Below are 18,681 nucleotides of genomic sequence, written 5' to 3' on the forward strand. Positions count from 1 at the left end.
CCCCCAAGCCATAAGTTAAGCAAGTTTTTATTCCTGAATTTATTTATGCTTGCAAAACAAAGGGGTTGAATACTTTTTGACTCAATACTTTTCATTTTTATTTATTTGTAAATATTTCAAAACACATATTTCCACTTTGACATTACGGGGTATTGTGTGTAGACAAGTGACAATTTTTGGGGGGAAATTTAATCCGTTTTAAATTCAGGCTGTAACACAACAAAATGCAGAAAAAGTCAAGGGGTGTGAATACTTTCTTAAGGCACTGTATATTTTAAAAACAGAGAAATCATGTTTTTGACAGCACTGGGTCTTTAAAACTGTAACATTTTCTTTAGTCCCCATGACATAATGTGTAGAATTGCAGAAAATGAACTGGAAACAAAAATCTCCCCACCATTAAGAGGGGGGCCAATAAAATGTTTTGCCGTGAGGTGGGGCGCCCACTAACCATATCTTCCTTAGGGCCCCCAAAATGCTAGAGCCGGCTCTGACTCCAAACAAAAGAACTTGAAAAAATTTACTGAACTCGTGTTTCTCACAAGTGTAGCATGTTGTGAACTCTGTAAACAAAGTTTCCACTCAAAGAAGGAGAACGGTAAATTACTGTAGGCTAATTATTACATGCGTTAATTAACGAAAACAATCCAAGATGGCGTCTTAGGAGATAGCAGTTAGGCGTCTTTGTCTTCGTCTTGTCGTGTCCCGTGTATATATCTTTTTTCTTCGCATATATTTCGTATATGTTTTTTAAATATTTTTTTACCCTCAACTCCAACAAACTCTCTTGCAACCCGCCTCCCCAATGTGGTATGGATCTGCTATTTTTATTTTAGAACTGGAACCCCCAACAGAAGCTAGTCAGCTAACTAGCTACTAGCCACTGCTAGCGGTCATCAACTAACCTTTAGCCCGGACAACTCCTGCCAGTCAGCGCAACGCAATTCAACTCAGAGCATACCAGACTCTGAACAGCGCGATTCGACCCACAGCATACCAGCGCAATTCAACCCAGAGCTCTGAACCTTTTCACCTGGATCATAGCAGCTAGCTAGCTGCTACCTGAGTGGCTACTCCTGGCTAATGTCTCTGCCCCGAAGTAGGCGCCAATTAGCCTAGAGCTAGCCTATGCTAGGCCCATCTCCCAGCTAGTTGAAGAGGTCCATCAGCCACTCCTTGGGCTACAATAACAATACCTATTTTGCCAATTGGCCTGGACCCCTCTTACTGCCAATACGCAGCCCCGCCGAACCTTCCCGACTGGACTACCGATGTAAACCGCCTAAGGGGGTTTTCAACAAGCTCCTCCATCGCGACGTCCCCTGAATGCCCATCTGCTAGCCTGCTATCCGCGGCCTTCTAGCTGGCTAGAGCATATCGGACTGTTAGCTGAGGAGGTCCATCAGCCAATTTTCTTGGGCTACAATACCTATTTTGCCAATTGGCCTGGACCCTTTTACTACACGGAGCCCTTCCGGTCCATCACAACTGGTCTGACGACGTAACTGCCTGAGGGGGCTACAACTGAATCTTCCATCACGACGTCCCCCTAAGGACCTTCTGATAGCCTGCTAGCCCGGCCCACTAGCTGTCTGAATTGCCGTGTCTCCAGTCCGCCTAGCTACTCACAAGACTCCATGATCACTCGGCTACGCATGCCTCTCCCTAATGTCAATATGCCTTGTCCATTGCTGTTTTGGTTAGTGATTATTGTCTTATTTCACTGTAGAGCCTCCAGCCCTGCTCAATATGCCTTAGCTAACCCTTTTGTTCCACCTCCCACACATGCGGTGACCTCACATGGTTTAAATGGTGTCTCTAGAGACAATACCTCTCTAATCGTCACTCAATGCCTAGGTTTACCTCCACTGTATTCACATCCTACCATACCCTTGTCTGTACATTATGCCTTGAATCTATTCTTCTGTGCCGAGAAACCTGCTCATTTTACTCTCTGTTCCGAACGCACAAGACGACCAGTTCTTATAGTCTTTAGCCATACCCTTATCCTACTCCTCCTCTGATCTTCTGATCCCCCTCTACGCAGACAACACCATTCTGTATACTTCTGGCCCTTCTTTGGACATTGTGTTAACAAATCTCCAGACGAGCTTCAATGCCAATGACTTAGAATATGTGGACAACTACAAATACCTAGGTGTCTGGTTAGACTGTAAACTCTCCTTGCAGACTCACATTAAGCATCTCCAATCCAAAATGAAATCTAGAATCAACTTCCTATTTCGCAATAAAGCATCCTGCACTCATGCTGCCAAACATACCCTCGTAAAACCGATTCTTGACTTCGGCTATGTCATTTACAAAATAGCCTCCAACACTCTACTCAGCAAATTGGATGCAGTCTATCACAGTGTCATCCGTTTTGTCACCAAAGACCCATATACTACCCACCATTGCGACATGTATGCTCTCGTTGGCTACACCTCACTTCATTTTGTTGCCAAACCCACTGGCTCCAGGTCATCTATAAGTTTTTGCTAGGTAAAGCCCCGCCTTATCTCAGCTCACTGGTCACTATAGCAGCACCCACCCGTGGCACCCGCTCCAGCAGGTATATTTCACTGGTCACCCCCAAAGCCAATTCCTCATTTGGCCACCTTTCCTTCCAGTTCTCTATTGCCAATGACTGGAACAAATTGCAAAAATCACTGAAGCTGGAGACTCATATCTCCCTCACTAACGTTAAGCACCAGCTGTCAGCGCTGCTCACAGATCACTGCACCTGTACATAGCCTATCTGTAAATAGCCCATCCAACTACCTCATCCCCATACTGTATTTTTTTTGCTCCTTTACAACCCAGTATCTCTACTTGCACATTCACCTTCTGCACATCTATCACTCCAGTGTTTAATTTCTATATTGTAATTATTTTGCCACTATAGCCTATTTATTGCCTTACCTCCCTTATCTTACCTCATTTGCACACACTGTATATAGACTTTTCTATTGTGTTATTGACTGTATGTTTGTTTATTCCATGTGTAACTCTGTGTTGATGTTTGTGTCGCACTGCTATGCTTTATCTTGGCCAGGTCACCGTTGTAAATGAGAATGTGTTCTCAACTAGCCTACCTGGTTAAATAAAGGTGAAATAAATCAAATGTAAAAAACGTAACTAAATGATGGGGATTAATGGTACATTTACCAGGCCTACTTTTGACATGTAATGGAGAATTTACAAAAATAAACAATCAAAGGGCAAATAATTCACACAATGAATGTGCAAGCATTAGAGGGAGACACCTGAGCGCATTCTGGACAGCTGAGTGTATGCATTCTGGAGAGAGATTTGCCATATTTTAGCTACACACCCCTCCCATTCTTGTCTCAACATTTTAAATTATACTCAAGACACATTATCTTCACACATATTTTAGATGCTTTTCACTGACAGCCGCAACTCAATACTCAGCTAGGCCTTTTGCCATGTGTGCTGCCAAATTGCCGATTGCAGGCTTCCCAAATAGGCATAGGCCTACATGATTGTGATTTTAAATATTCCACAGCTAATTTTTTAAATAAGCTAATGATTCTCTATGGCTAAATCATGCTCTCTGGTGAAATATTTTGAATAATTGTATTTCGACTGAAGTAATTATATAACTTTGGAAAAACATCAATTTACTTTAGGGCAAGCCAGCATCCGAACAGTGTGCTGTGCACCCGCCAACTATCCTTTCTAATTCACAAGTGGCTGAAATCAGAAATCTGTATGTAATGCCGAAATGCTCATATCTCCGCTGTAACAATGGGAGTAGTTGTCCCAAAGGCGGGAAGGAAGGTGGCAAGCTTAGGGTTGCATATTAAGCCTGTAGAAACGCATTGGGCGTATTCTGGACACATTTTGGTGTGAGTGAGCCCTCTCACTTCGCCTCTACCTCTCTGCTGAAACTATCTCACCTGAGAAAGCAGAAAGCATCCGAGTGAGTGAAATAGGGCCCCTCTGTCTATATGTAGCCCATGTATCAGAGGCTGTCTGGTGTTGAGAATATTATATTTATTATTTTTTATTTGTTTCTGCCTGCTGCCTGGAGTGTGAATAAGAATGAAAGCTGTTTTCAAGGCAGACGTCTTTTAACACAGTTGTGAAAGCAGTGTCAATCGGCTTAGCCATACCCTTATGCCTTATTAAACCAGATCAGTAGATTATGCCATTTTTCCTGCTTCATTGTTTACCTAAAGCTGCCCAATGCTAAACACACTACTGACAAAGCTCCCTTGGTCTGAATCTTACACACTATTAAAATGGCTGTCATCCCATTAGAGGCTGGGTTTACAGATGAATTGAAGTGATAGTTCACCCAAATTCAAAACATTTCATATGTTTTTCCTTACCCTTTAAGCAGTCTTTAGACAAGAAGAGACAGCAAATGCTAACTTTGGTTTTTAGACTAAAATACTGAAGGTGACTGAAACTAAAGGTGACTAAACTAAAGCATAGATTTGTCCAAAAACTACTTACAGAGTAAGGTAACCAATATGTAATTGGTGTAATTTCCTGTCAAGTATCAACAATATTTTCCTGTAGACAACTCATCTTACTTTTGGTAACAATTTCATATGGGAAACACTGAATATTTTCACCGCAGATACTTTAACTTCAATATAATCTGTACTGAATGGCATTCCTGTACTAAAAAAAACAACAAAACAACCAGGAGTCCCTCTTGGGATTTCCCCTGCCCACGCCTATCTATCCCTGTCGTCCATCCATCTTCCACTAACTATCCATGGTATCCCCCATACTTCCTGTCCTTCATTATCTTTCCCGCTCTCACACATACGGTTTCACTTCCATCCTCAACTGGCGATTCCTGTCACCGGCCTATTTCACATCTCTCCCTGTTAGTCCCTGATTACATACCTCACTAATTAGCATCTGTCTCCTCTCTATCACACACAAACACACACACAATGTGAGGGGTTGTGGGAAATATCAAGCCAGCCTGTGTCAAGCATTTCATGGATAAACACTAATGATGTCAACAAAGACACACACAGGCACTGTGTTTCTGCCCCTTGTGTTGGGATCAGCAGACAGGGTAAACTACTGTGAAACCAACATGGTCTCATTAGAATGTCAAAATAGTCATATCTAACCATTACGTAGTAATATGTCACCTAAACTGACATATTACTTATATTACTTACATGTTACTTATAGTAACCAGGTTTCCATCCAACCATTTCATGAGGATGAATTACCTAATGCAAAAAAACAGCAATTTTGGCTGTGAAATTTCCCAAATGTCGACAAAACAGAATAAGTTACGATAATTTTTTTGTTGGTTAAATAGAGTCATAATTGAGGTTGAAACGCATCATGTCGAATTAAACTTGGAGTCACGAGATGATATATTACGTTCTACCACAACCACAATGTGGAAAAGCATTTAAAGGCAGATGAAATAAGTTATGATGAACTTCATAATTTATTTCATAAGTTTATAACTTATGGTGGTTAAGTGCACAGTGATTACCTTCATGCACAATTACATCGGTAGAGTAAAATGGGATGGAAACATATTGAACTTCGTTTTTTTATTCGGTACACAGAAACTTTAAGCGCAAAAGTGCTTTCATGTGCACTACGTCATCACACAACTTTGTATCAGCGGGAAATCTGGTGGGATAATGCACATATCATTTCTTATGGACTTTAGAACATTTGCATGAATCTTTCTCCAATTGTATGGAAACCTAGCTAGTGATCATCTTTAAACCTTATAGTGACATATTCATTATATTTTACTTAGAGTGACATTTTATTTACAGTGCCTTGCAAAAGTATTCAGACCTCTTGGATTTCTTCACATTTGATTGTGTTTCAAAGTGAGATTCAAATGGTTTAATTGCCATTTTTGGTCAACAATTTACACAAAATAGGTCAAAGTGGATTTTTTATTTTTATTACTAAAATGTAGTTGTTGCATAAGTATTCAGCCCCTTTGTTTAGGCAAGCCTAAATTAGTTCCAGAATAACATTTGGCTTAACGAATCACATAATAAGTTGGACTCACTCTGTGTGAAATAATAGGGGATCACGTTATTTTCGAATGACTAACCCTTCCTCTGTCCCCCATAGATAGAACATCTGTAAGGTCCCTCAGTCAAGTATTGAATTTCAAGCACAGATTCTAAAACCTCATAAAGATTGGTAGATCGGTAACAATAGCAAATCAGACACAGAATATCTCTTTAAGCATGGCCAAGTTAATAATTTTGCTGTGGGTTGTTTGGGTATATGGGACCCATTTTCAATGTTTACTAAAATAAAATGATACAATTCATAATTTTTTCAACCTGAGACTCATTGGCCTTGGCTCATTTTCTGTGAAGAACATGTAAAAGAAAACATTTTCATTGAATGCACACTGTGCACCCCCCTACACATTTACATTACATATGTCGTGTTCGGGTCCACTGGTCCCGAGGGTAATAAAAGTGTGGAAAAGTGTGTGTGTGTGTAGGTGAAAACAAGTAAAAATTAAACAAAAAGGTTTGCTGTGTGCCTTCAGTCTGTCTTCCTCCTCTCTGGGCTTGCTGTTTCAACACAGCACCAAGAACCTGTCTATCTCCCTGCATGTCTGCCTGTCTCCAGCTTTTCACGCACTCTTTACCCTTTGTAGTGTGTGAACCTGCACAATGTTATTACAATACATGATTTGTATGACAATACATTACGCTTTTTTACTTCACACAAGCTGGGACTGCAGCTCATCAAGAGGAAGCTGATGATGGCAGGAACAGTATGAAAAAACAAGCCAGAGCTCCCACCTCAGCTGTTGAATACACAGAACAGGCCTATCAATTCCTCTAAGTTTGTGTTCATGGCTGACACGTCCCTAGTGTCCTACATGCCAAAGAAAGACAAAAATGTGGTACTCATGAGTACGCTCCATAGGGATGGGAGAATCTGTAGCTAGGAACATCAAAAGCCAGAAAAGGAGAGGTGGACAATTTAGACAAGCTGGTGACTGGCTACAGCTGCAAAATAAGAACCCCACACTGGCCACTTGTGATATTCTTCAACATCTTGGACATCTCGGCATAAAATGCTTTTGTCATCTGGATGGCGTTGAACCCAGATTGGAACAGCGGGAAGCTCCAGAGGAGATAGCTCTTTCATAGTGGAGCTGGGGATTTTAACAAGGCTAATCTGAAAACAAGACTCCCTAAATTTTATCAGCATATCGATTGCGCAACCAGGGGTGGAAAAACCTTGGATCATTGTTACTCTAACTTCCGCGACGCATATAAGGCCCTGCCCCGCCCCCCTTTCGGAAAAGCTGACCACGACTCCATTTTGTTGATCCCTGCCTACAGACAGAAACTAAAAAAAGAAGCTCCCACGCTGAGGTCTGTCCAACGCTGGTCCGACCAAGCTGACTCCACACTCCAAGACTGCTTCCATCACGTGGACTGGGATATCTTTCGTATTGCGTCAGATAACAACATTGACGAATACGCTGATTCGGTGTGCAGGCCCAAACGGCATCCCCAGACGGCATCCCCAGCCGCGCCCTCAGAGCATGCGCAGACCAGCTGGCCGGTGTGTTTACGGACATATTCAATCAATCCCTATACCAGTCTGCTGTTCCCACATGCTTCAAGAGGGCCACCATTGTTCCTGTTCCCAAGAAAGCTAAGGTAACTGAGCTAAACGACTACCGCCCCGTAGCCCTCACTTCCGTCATCATGAAGTGCTTTGAGAGACTAGTCAAGGCCCATATCACCTCCACCCTACCTGACACCCTAGACCCACTCCAATTTGCTTACCGCCCAAATAGGTCCACAGTCTGCAATCTCAACCACACTGCACAATGCCCTAACCCATCTGGACAAGAGGAATACCTATGTGAGAATGCTGTTCATCGACTACAGCTCGGCATTCAACACCATAGTACCCTCCAAGCTCGTCATCAAGCTCGAGACCCTGGGTCTCGACCCCGCCCTCGACCCCAACTGGGTACTGGACTTCCTGACGGGGCGCCCCCAGGTGGCGAGGGTAGGCAACAACATCTCCACCCCGCTGATCCTCAACACTGGGGCCCCACAAGGGTGTGTTCTGAGCCCTCTCCTGTACTCCCTGTTCACCCACGACTGCGTGGCCACGCACGCCTCCAACTCAATCATCAAGTTTGCGGACGACACAACAGTGGTAGGCTTGATTACCAACAACGACGAGACGGCCTACAGGGAGGTGGTGAGGGCCCTCGGAGTGTGGTGTCAGGAAAATAACCTCACACTCAACGTCAACAAAACTAAGGAGATGATTGTGGACTTCAGGAAACAGCAGAGGGAACACCCCCCTATCCACATCGATGGAACAGTAGTGGAGAGGGTAGCAAGTTTTAAGTTCCTCGGCATACACATCACAGACAAACTGAATTGGTCCACTCACACAGACAGCATCGTGAAGAAGGCGCAGCAGCGCCTCTTCAACCTCAGGAGGCTGAAAGGATTCGGCTTGTCACCAAAAGCACTCACAAACTTCTACAGATGCACAATCGAGAGCATCCTGGCGGGCTGTATCACCGCCTGGTACGGCAACTGCTCCGCCCTCAACCGTAAGGCTCTCCAGAGGGTAGTGAGGTCTGCACAACGCATCACCAGGGACAAACTACCTGCCCTCCAGGACACCTACACCCCCCGATGTTAAAGATCATCAAGGACAACAACCACCCGAGCCACTGCCTGTTCACCCCGCTATCATCCAGAATGCGAGGTCAGTACAGGTGCATCAAAGCTGGGACCGAGAGACTGAAAAACAGCTTCTATCTCAAGGCCATCAGACTGTTAAACAGCCACCACTAACATTGAGTGGCTGCTGCCAACACACTGACACTGACACTGACTCAACTCCAGCCACTTTAATGATGTAAAATGATGTAAAATATATCACTAGCCACTTTAAACAATGCTACCTTATATAATGTTTACATACCCTACATTATTCATCTCATATGCATACGTATATACTGTACTCTATATCATCTACTGCATCCTTATGTAATACATGTATCACTAGCCACTTTAACTATGCCACTTTGTTTACATACTCATCTCATATGTATATACTGTACTCGATACCATCTACTGTATCTTGCCTATGCTGCTCTGTACCATCACTCATTCATATATCTTTATGTACATATTCTTTATCCCCTTACACTGTGTATAAGACAGCAGTTTTGGAATTGTTAGTTAGATTACTTGTTGGTTATTACTGCATTGTCGGAACTAGAAGCACAAGCATTTCGCTACACTCGCATTAACATCTGCTAACCATGTGTATGTGACAAATAAAATTTGATTTGATTTGAAAGGGTATTGGTAAGACCTCAAATCCAGAGGCGGCAACATATCCCAAGGACCCCAGATTTTGCAGCCATCGTGAGGGGGATTCAGGAGGAGGATGCTGGTGCCACATCCGCCCGACGCACAGAACCAACAACTTCAATACCAGAAGTAAGTGTGAGCGATGTTGTTGGATGTGTGTGTGTGTCTGACTCTCCTACCTTGGCCTGCTGTAACTATATATGTGAGTGAGTGAGATGTTAATAAAATTCCTGAACTAAGTGTTTTCATCATTCTAGATTGCAGCCGGTAGCAACAAGAAGTGTGTGGACCCATGAAGGACAGGAAGACACAGTACACATGCATCAAGTGCAAGAAATACGTTTGCAACACACACACAGTACAACTCTGTGGTGTGTAGACCAGCCTTCATTTGTATTCAATGGGTCTCATTTATCATTTCCATAAAATACCTTATGTGGAATGGGTCCTTCCGATTTGTTCAGTTCATAGCAATAAACATTAATAGTGATGAAAATCTTGTTTCATTTATATTTGTTCAAGATAAATGTGATTTAATCCACATATGTCTGGATTTTTAAAAAACGAATAGCACTTTATTTATACATGTGATCTAGATGAGGTAAATAGCTAATATGAACCATGTATGTTGTCTATATTCCTCGTAATTGATATAAGCCAACATCTAAGTATGAAGTATTTTTATGTAAATTGTTACGGCTGTATTGTTTTAAAAACCCAATCATGTTGTGGGTCCATCAGACCCGCAAACATTGGGTGAATAACAAAAACATGAACTCCACACAAGGGTTAAATCACCCAGACACATCAAAGATACAGTCGTCCTTCTGAACTGACCTGCAGGACAGGAATTCAACTGCTTAGGTTGTGTTACCATGAGGCAATTGGTGATTTTAAAACATTCAATGACTGTGATGGGAGAAAACTGAGGATGGATCAACAATATTGTAGTTACTCCACAATAATGACCTAAATGACAGAGTGAAAAGAAGAGTACAAATATACAGAATAAAAATATTCCAAAACATGCATCTTGTATGCAACAAGGTACTAAATTAATACTGAAGAAACAAAAACACAGCAAAGGAATACACATTTTGGCCTAATGCAAAGCCTTATGTTTGGAACAAATCCAACACAACACATCACTGAGTAATTGCCTTCTTATTTTCAAACATGGTGGTGCCTGCGTCATGGTATGGGTATCCTTGTTATCTGCAAATACTGAGGATCAAAATAAATGGGATGAAGCTAAGCACAGGCAAAATCCTAGAGAAAAACCTGCTTCAGCCTGCTTTACACCAGAGACTGGGAGAGGAATTCACCTTTCAGTAGGACAATAAACTACAACACAAGGCCAAATCTACACTGGAGTTGCTTACCAAGAAGACAGTGAATGTTCCTGAGTTGCCAAATTACAGTCTTGACTTAAATCTGCTTGAAAATCTATGGCAAGACTTGACAATTGCTATCTATCCATGATCCCCAACATTTTGACAGAGCTTATAGAATTTTGAAAATAATATTACACAATCCAGTTGTTCAAAGCTTATAGACACCCAAGAAGACTTTCAGCAGTAATCAATGCCAAAGCTGTTTCTAACATCTATTGACTCAGGGAGCTGAATACTTATGCAACAACTATATTTTAGTTATTTAATTTCTATTAATCTTCTTCCACTTTCACAGTCTTTTCGTGTAGATTGTTAACAAAAAAAATACAATTAAATCAATTTTTATCTTATTTTCTTACACAATAAAATATCACTATATAGTGATATATTAGTTACATAGCATAGTTAGGGTCAGAGACAAATTGGTTAGGATTAAGATTCCACAATGTGTTCCGGAGAGGAAAGAGGAAAGAGACCATGTAGAATTCATCTACCCAGACCCACCTTGAAGATGTCTGCTTCTGTAATGGTCCTTCGGTTTGGTGGGATGGGCTCTGGCGTTGCCATCACACTTTGGTTGCTCATATCTGTGATACACAATGTAAAGAACTATTAATGTTGTTCAGTTCACTCTTCAGTTCATCTCCCCATGCAATCAAATGTCAGCAGTTTAAAGTCCCACTTAATCTAGAAATATTACTGTGGCTAAATACTTTCCCTGCAACTTGGAGAGAGGGTGAGAAGCTGCTCCCCAAACAGGAAGGGATAGTGGAGGGATAGTGTGTGAGAGAGAGAGAGAGAGAGAGAGAGGGAGAGAGTGAAAGAGAGAGTGAAAGAGAGAGTGAAAGAGGAACAGTGATAGTGAGATGGGAGAAAAAGAGTGAAAGAGAAAGGAAATTGTGTGTGAGATAGAGGGAAACAGAGAGCGTGGGACACAGGGATGTCTTTCATGCCCTCCCTTGGAAAACGCTAGAGAGCGAAGCCCCGATTGCCACTGCTGTGCCATGCGTCCTGGCCAAGAACAGACTAATGCGCTGTCTGGCGCAATGCCTGGGGCCCTGCCTGGGGCCTTGTTAATCCGATACCTAGCTCTGCATCATTCCCCCCGCTCATTAAAACTGTACCCGCACGCATGCCCCTTCTTTGCCAGCCTCGCCGACCCCTGAACCCCACACTCAACCTCACCAACCACTCAATCACACACACAGCAGTGCCCATGATGGACCGCTTAGCTACTGGTGACTGGCACTCAGTTTAATGTGTGATTGGACTCTATAGGAAATGTGGATGTGAGGGCATTCTGTATGTACCTGCATGTACGTTGGTATGTAGTTGCATCTGTACACTTGGAAGCTTCAGGACGTACACTATACAAAGCAGGACACAAAGCAGGGTACCCAATAAGACGATATATCGATATCCTACTGTAATACAGGTTGAAAACTTCCATCTCCAGCCCCCAGTCTTTGTAGCTGTACTGTCAAAGTGGGCAGTGCCAGTCTCTCACCTGGTGGAGGTGCCAGGAATGGGCCGCCCTGTGTCCACCAGCACGCACCAGCAGTACCCGGTGGACGGGTGACACTGGACAGGTTTGTAGAGGCCCCCTTGGGCACAGTCGGGCACGAACACCGCCTCATTCTTGTGCTGCCGTGCTTCCTCCTGGGCCGACTGCTGCTCCTGGTCACATGATGAGGCTGAGGGGTCAGGGGTAAGAGGATGAGCAGCGAGAACAGATCAGAACATCTCAAGTCAGCGCAGTGAAGATGGTCCACCTTGGTATATAGACACTAAAACACAGTACACCTGGAGAAGATTCATTTTACTTCTTATGGCTTGGGGGCAGTATTTCGACGTCTGGATGAGAAGCGTGCCCATAGTAAACTGCCTGTTACTCAGGCCCAGAAGCTAGGATATGCATATAATTGGTAGATGTGGATAGAAAACACTGTTAAAATAATGTATGTGAGTATAACAGAACTGATATGGCAGGTGAAAACCTGAGGAAAATCCATCCCAGAAGTTGGATTTTTCTGATGTGGGTATTTTCAATTGAATGCCTATAGAGTGTCTAATGGGTTAGGACCCAGATTGCAGTTCCTATGGCTTCCACTAGATGTCAACAGTCTTTAGACATTGTTTCAGACTTGTTTTCCGAAAAATGAAAAAGAATGAGACCTTTCTGTCAGTGGACTGTAGAATCATGCAGTGCTGGTTTGCACGCGTGACCGAGTGTGCCTCCCTCGTTGTTTTTCCTTTCTATTGAATACGCTATTGTCCGGTTGAAATGTTATCGATTATTTAGACAATTGACAAACTGAGGATTAATTCTAAACATCGTTTGACATGTCTCTATGAACTTTACCGGTACTATTAGGAACTATTCGTCTGCACGTTTTGACCGCCTTTGTGCCAGTGGATTACTTAACAAAACACGCCAACAAAACAGAGTTTTTGGGATGAAAAGAGGGACTTTATCGAACAAAACAACAATTTATTGTGTAGCTGGGACTCTTTTGATTGCAACCATATGAATATCTTCATGGGTAAGTGATTCATTTTATCACTATTTCTGACTTTAGTAATTCCTTTACTTGGTTGTAAAATGTTTGTAGGCTTTTGTAAGCGTTGCTGCAAGAAGTTCATCTTTAAGCCGATGTGTAACACTTGTATTTTTTATGAATGTTTATTATGACTATTTCTGTATTTTGAATTTGGCGCTCTGCAATTTCACCGGATGTTGTCGAGGTTGGTCGCTAGCGGAACGCCTGTGCAAGAAAGGTTAAACACACCATTGTTGTATTTAAGCCCTGACCCAATATAACTGAAGTTTGGACTTAAAACGCATGCTAAAACGCATAAAACAAACGCATGCTTTCTTTTCTCTTGAGATACCTTCCCATCCCTATCCATATTCTGCATCAGACCCTAGACCCACACAGAGGATGAACCAGAAGGTAGCAGTTGTAAATAAAGAGTGCCCCGACAGACATGCAGTATTTTGATTTGTATTGTTGTTATTTCTCACATTATAACTTTTGGATATTAGATCAACGGTCACTCACCAGCATTTCAACCGGAAATCCGACTTTCTGAATTGGAACCTTTATTTGTACCACCCGAGGCATTTCCACTCATCCCAGGGGCTGATGCAAGACGCCGGCGACGGAGAAGAGGAATATGGAGTGGGCTTTTATTCCGACTCAGGAGGCGTGTATGCTATCCACCGCTTCCGAGTATATTACTTGCTGATGTCTCTGGACAATAAAGGAGACGAGCTCAGGGCGAGGATCTTTTTCCAGAGAGGCATTAGGGACTATAACATACTCAGTTTCACGGAATCATAGCTCTCAACGGATATACTACCCCCGTCCATACAGCCAGCTGGGTTCTCTGTACATCGAGCGGACAGGAAGAAAGATCACTCCAGAAGGAAGAAAGGCGGAGGTGTATCATGATTAACTACTCATGGTGTGATTGTGATAAGATACAGGAACTCAAGTCCTTTTGTTCTCTCAATCTGGAATACCTCACAATCAAATGCCGACCACATTACCTCCTGAGATCATTATTTTTGGTCATCGTCATGGCCGTGTATATTCCCCCTCAAGCCGACACCACAATGGCTCTCAAGGAACTACATTGGACTTTGTGCCAACTGGAAACTGCATATCTTGAGGTCGCATTTATTGTAGCTGGGAAATTTAATAAAGCATTTCTGAAGAACCACTACCAAAGTATTTCCAACACATAGGGGATAGGGCAGGGGGCCCTACTCGCTCAATAAAAATGATTGACCATTGCTACTCCCCCTTCCGGGGTGGCTACAAGGCCCTCCCCTGCCCTCCCTTCAGCAAATCAGATCACACCTCCATTGCGCCTCCTTTTCTATAGACAGAAACTTAAACAGTAAGTACCCGTGGTAACGTCTGTCTGACCAATCAGAATCTATGTTTCAAGACTGTTTTGATCACACGGACTGGGATATGTTCCGGGTTGCCACTGAGATTGACATTGACGTATACACTGACTCTGTGGCTGAGATCATCAGGAAGTGCATAGAGGATGTTGTTCCCACTGTTACGATAAGAACTTACCCAAAACCAAAAGGCGTGTTAACACTTGCAGGCTCCAGGCCCAGACGGCATTACTAACCGTGTCCTCAGAGCATGCGCAGACCTGCATGCTGGACTGTTTATGGACATGTTCAATCTCTCCCTATCCCAGTCTGTTGACCTCACTTGCTTCAAGATGTCCACCATTCTTTTAGGGATGAGCATTTTACCTTTTTCGACTGTTCGAGTACTTGCATGCTTTTTTAGAGTACTCGAGTCTCAAATAAAATAAAATAAAATAAAAAGCTATTTTCAGAAAATTGCACATTTATCAATATGCCAACAGCGAGTAACAATGCCTAATTTATCATAACCATTACAGAAAACTCATACTAATTGCTAAATTGACCCATATATATATATTCAGTCAATTTATAAAACAAGTGCCATTTAAGATGTATTTATTGAAAACTGTCAAATCAACTGGTTAACATTGTGGAACACAGTCTTCAAAAAGGTAGTAACATCAGCAGTGTGGCGCTTACTTGTAGAAGCTTTCGCTGTGCAATGGAATAGCCTTGTTTTGTTAATTTTGCAGACAAGACCCCTTATTTCCCGAGGCCTGATCACAGTAAAGACACCTATTTTCTAGTAAAAAAAACATGTAATATATCAAAATAAAATAGAACAGAATAGTGCAAAGCCATTCGTGTCTCGTGTCTGGAACAGTTACTCTTAGAGTGATAATGTGAAATAGGCTCAATTTGGCAAGGGTTTACAAACCAAAACCAAACGAAAGTCTTCCTTTTGAGAAGCAGATTGAGTTTATTATGCCTGTTCCTTCTACATTGAACACTGCATGGGGATTAATTATGGCCAAGACATCTGTTTGGGGAGTAGGCCTAGGCTTAATGATTCTGATGAAAATACGCTCTTTGTCTTCATCAAACTAATATCTTTTTCCATATTTTCAGTGTGGAACCTGTCTATGTTTAGTCGGGTAATAGTTTGGGCTAACCAATTCTAAATGCCGCTAGCAGTTCGTAGGATCGTCACTAACATTAGTTACCACAAACACAAAGTCATAAACCCTGCCTGTTTCTACAAGTTTGCTTCTTAAAAATCCAATTTTAAACCTAACCCTGACCTGAACCACACGGTTAGCCTTATGCCTAACCTTAAATTAAGACCAAAAAGCACATTTTTGTTTTCACGTATTTTTATGATATAGCCAATTCTGACTTAGTACCAGTACCCTAAACAACTAATGACAAATGTTCCAAATCTACAGTTCATTGTTGGAAACACATATATCCATACTTCAGTCAACCAGTCCATTTAGAATTTGTGATAAAATTGTCATCATTTGGCAAGGAATGTAGCTTGTGTTTCCCATCAGTTGGACATGTTTTTATAGGCTTTTATTTCTGTAGGCGTACACAGCACGTGTGTGTGTAGAGGGAGCAGTCGGAACACAATTGAGTGAGTAGTGAGACATGGAGGGGAAAGGGAATTAAGTGAGCGGAACTGTGTGATGCTTGGCTTGGTTTCTTTTGTTGTTGTGTCCCTGAAATGCACATGTACAAATGGAACACTAGAGTCAAAGCAAATTAACCTTGTCTTCAAGACAAAATTTAGACCAAATAGTTTTACAGTATTAAAAAAAAAATCTCTGGTTACAGATCGAGATGAGGTCAGTTCGAGTATTCAAGTACTTACTCATGCCCTTCCCTACATTGTTCCTGTACCTAAGAAAGCACAGGCAACTAAACTAAATTACAAATCGACCCGTAGCACACACTTCTGTCATCATGAAGAGCTTTAAGAGGCTCGTTAAGGATATAAGGATCCACGCACACCTCCACCTTACCCAACATCCTAGACCCACTACAATTAGCAAAACACCCCAACAGATCCACGGATGATGCAATAACCATTGTACTGTACACTGCCCTATCCCATCTGGACAAGAGGAATACCTATGTAAGAACTCTGTTCATGGACTACAGCTCAGCCTTCAACTCCATAGTGTCCACCAAGCTCATCACTAACCTTGGGGACCTGGTTTGGAACCCCACCCTGTGCTACTGGGTCCTGGACTTCCTGACAGGTCGACTAAAGGTGGAGGCTACAACACCTCAGCTATGCTGATCCTCAACACGGGGGCCCCACAAGGGTGTGTGCTCAGCCCCCTCCTGTACTGCCTGTTCACCCATGGCTGCTTGGCCATGCATGTCTCCAACACAATCATAAAGTCTGCAGACGACAACAGTGGTAAGCCTGATTACCAACAAGGATGAGACAGCCTAAAGGGAGGAGGTGAGGGCCCTGTCAGAGTGGTGCCAAGAAAATAACCTCTCCCTGAATATCAACAAAACAAAGGAGTTGAGCCTGGAATTTAGGAGACAGCAGAGGGAGCACACCCCCATCTACATCAACAAGGTCTCAGTGGATAGGGTGAAAAGCTTCAAGTTCCTCGGTGTGCACATCACTGACAACCTGAAATGGTCCATCCACACAGACAGTGCAGTGAAGAAGGCGCAACAGCGCCTCTTCAACCTCAGGAGGCTGAATAAATTTGGCTTGGCACCTTAGGCCCTCACAAACTTCTACAAATGCACCATTGAGAGCATCCTGTCAGGCTGTTACTGCACTCTTGGCGCTAGGAACACAAGCATTTTGCTTCACCTGCAAAATATGTGTATGTGACCAATACAATTTTATTTTATTTGTTTTTTAAAGGAGAGGAAAAGAAGCAATGGAAGAGGAGGAGGATGAGTGTTCGGAGACAGTGTGTGCAGACTGCTTTATCAGCCCCCCACTGCACTGTTTACCGGCATTAAAGGGCTAATGACTGAACAGAGGTCCCTGTGCCCAAGTTAAGTAAATATTTACACACACACATTTTCCCAGAGAGAAATATGCTACATCTACTGTATCTAAAGCAACTAGCTTTTATGTCTGCATATTTTTCCTTAAACATTCCCAAACACAGTAGTAGGGACTTACTTTGGCTCCACCGAAGAAAGATATCTCTCCAAGAGTCCCACCAGAAATCAATCAGATCACTCCCTGTAGCCAAATTTTCCCTATGCCACACAGCTCTCCAGCAAAGCTTTACAGCATTACACTTCTATGCCAACACATTTTTTAAAGAGCTCCTGTGGGCCATAGGGGCTTTCAACACTTCTTCTTTCTTTCCTCTACTTCTTCATTGTGGCTTCCCTCTGGGCACGGAATCAACAGTAAGAAAATGCATATCCCCTTTGTCTTTGTTTGTTTTCATTTTACAAGAGCTTTAGCCACACAAAAGACACTAAATACCTCCTTTGCTCTCTTAACTCTCTCTTCCTCTCTCTCTTTACTATTTTTCTCTCTGTGTGTCTCTCTTTTGATAATTTTTTAATAGATAGAAATCCAATACTCCACAAGGAGCACATGGGAGTTCATTGGGTAATCAAAACCATCAACATTGCGTTTGCAACGTTTTCATTGGTTTTCGTTGGTGTGCGTGTGTGATTCACACACACGCACACGCACATGCATGCACATGCGCACACACACATGTATCATGACATAGACACCAAAAATAACATTGTTTCATACAAGCAGTAATTTTCCCCAAATGAGTAGATGGGAATAAATAAAATGCCATTTTTCACCTTTATTTAACCAGGTAGGCTAGTTGAGAACAAGTTCTCATTTGCAATTGCGACCTGGCCAAGATAAAGCAAAGCAGTGTGACACAGAAAACAACACAGAGTTACACATGGAGTAAACAATAAACAAGCCAATAACACAATAAACAAATCAATGACACAGTAGAAAAAAGAATGTCTATATACAATGTGTGTTAGAGGATAGATTGAG

The 18,681-nt window shown here is 42.4% G+C and overlaps 1 protein-coding gene across 4 annotated transcripts in view; it reads right to left on the reverse strand.

Annotated features, from left to right (window-relative positions):
• smoc2 (SPARC related modular calcium binding 2) overlaps window positions 1-18,681 on the reverse strand; it is an 89,356-nt gene that overhangs the window by 33,160 nt on the left and 37,515 nt on the right. For 3 of the 4 annotated variants that reach the window (XM_042323420.1, XM_042323421.1, XM_024424241.2), the window contains exons 8-10: window positions 12,267-12,453; window positions 12,070-12,126; window positions 11,264-11,346 (exon numbers count right to left, since the gene is read on the reverse strand). In XM_042323420.1, the coding sequence (XP_042179354.1) occupies window positions 11,264-11,346; window positions 12,070-12,126; window positions 12,267-12,453 (327 nt within the window). The remainder of the gene's footprint in view (window positions 1-11,263; window positions 11,347-12,069; window positions 12,127-12,266; window positions 12,454-18,681) is intronic. The other variant, XM_042323422.1, reaches the window with a different exon arrangement.

Source organism: Oncorhynchus tshawytscha, linkage group LG06, assembly GCF_018296145.1.
Source record: "Oncorhynchus tshawytscha isolate Ot180627B linkage group LG06, Otsh_v2.0, whole genome shotgun sequence".
Taxonomy (NCBI): Eukaryota; Metazoa; Chordata; class Actinopteri; order Salmoniformes; family Salmonidae; genus Oncorhynchus; species Oncorhynchus tshawytscha.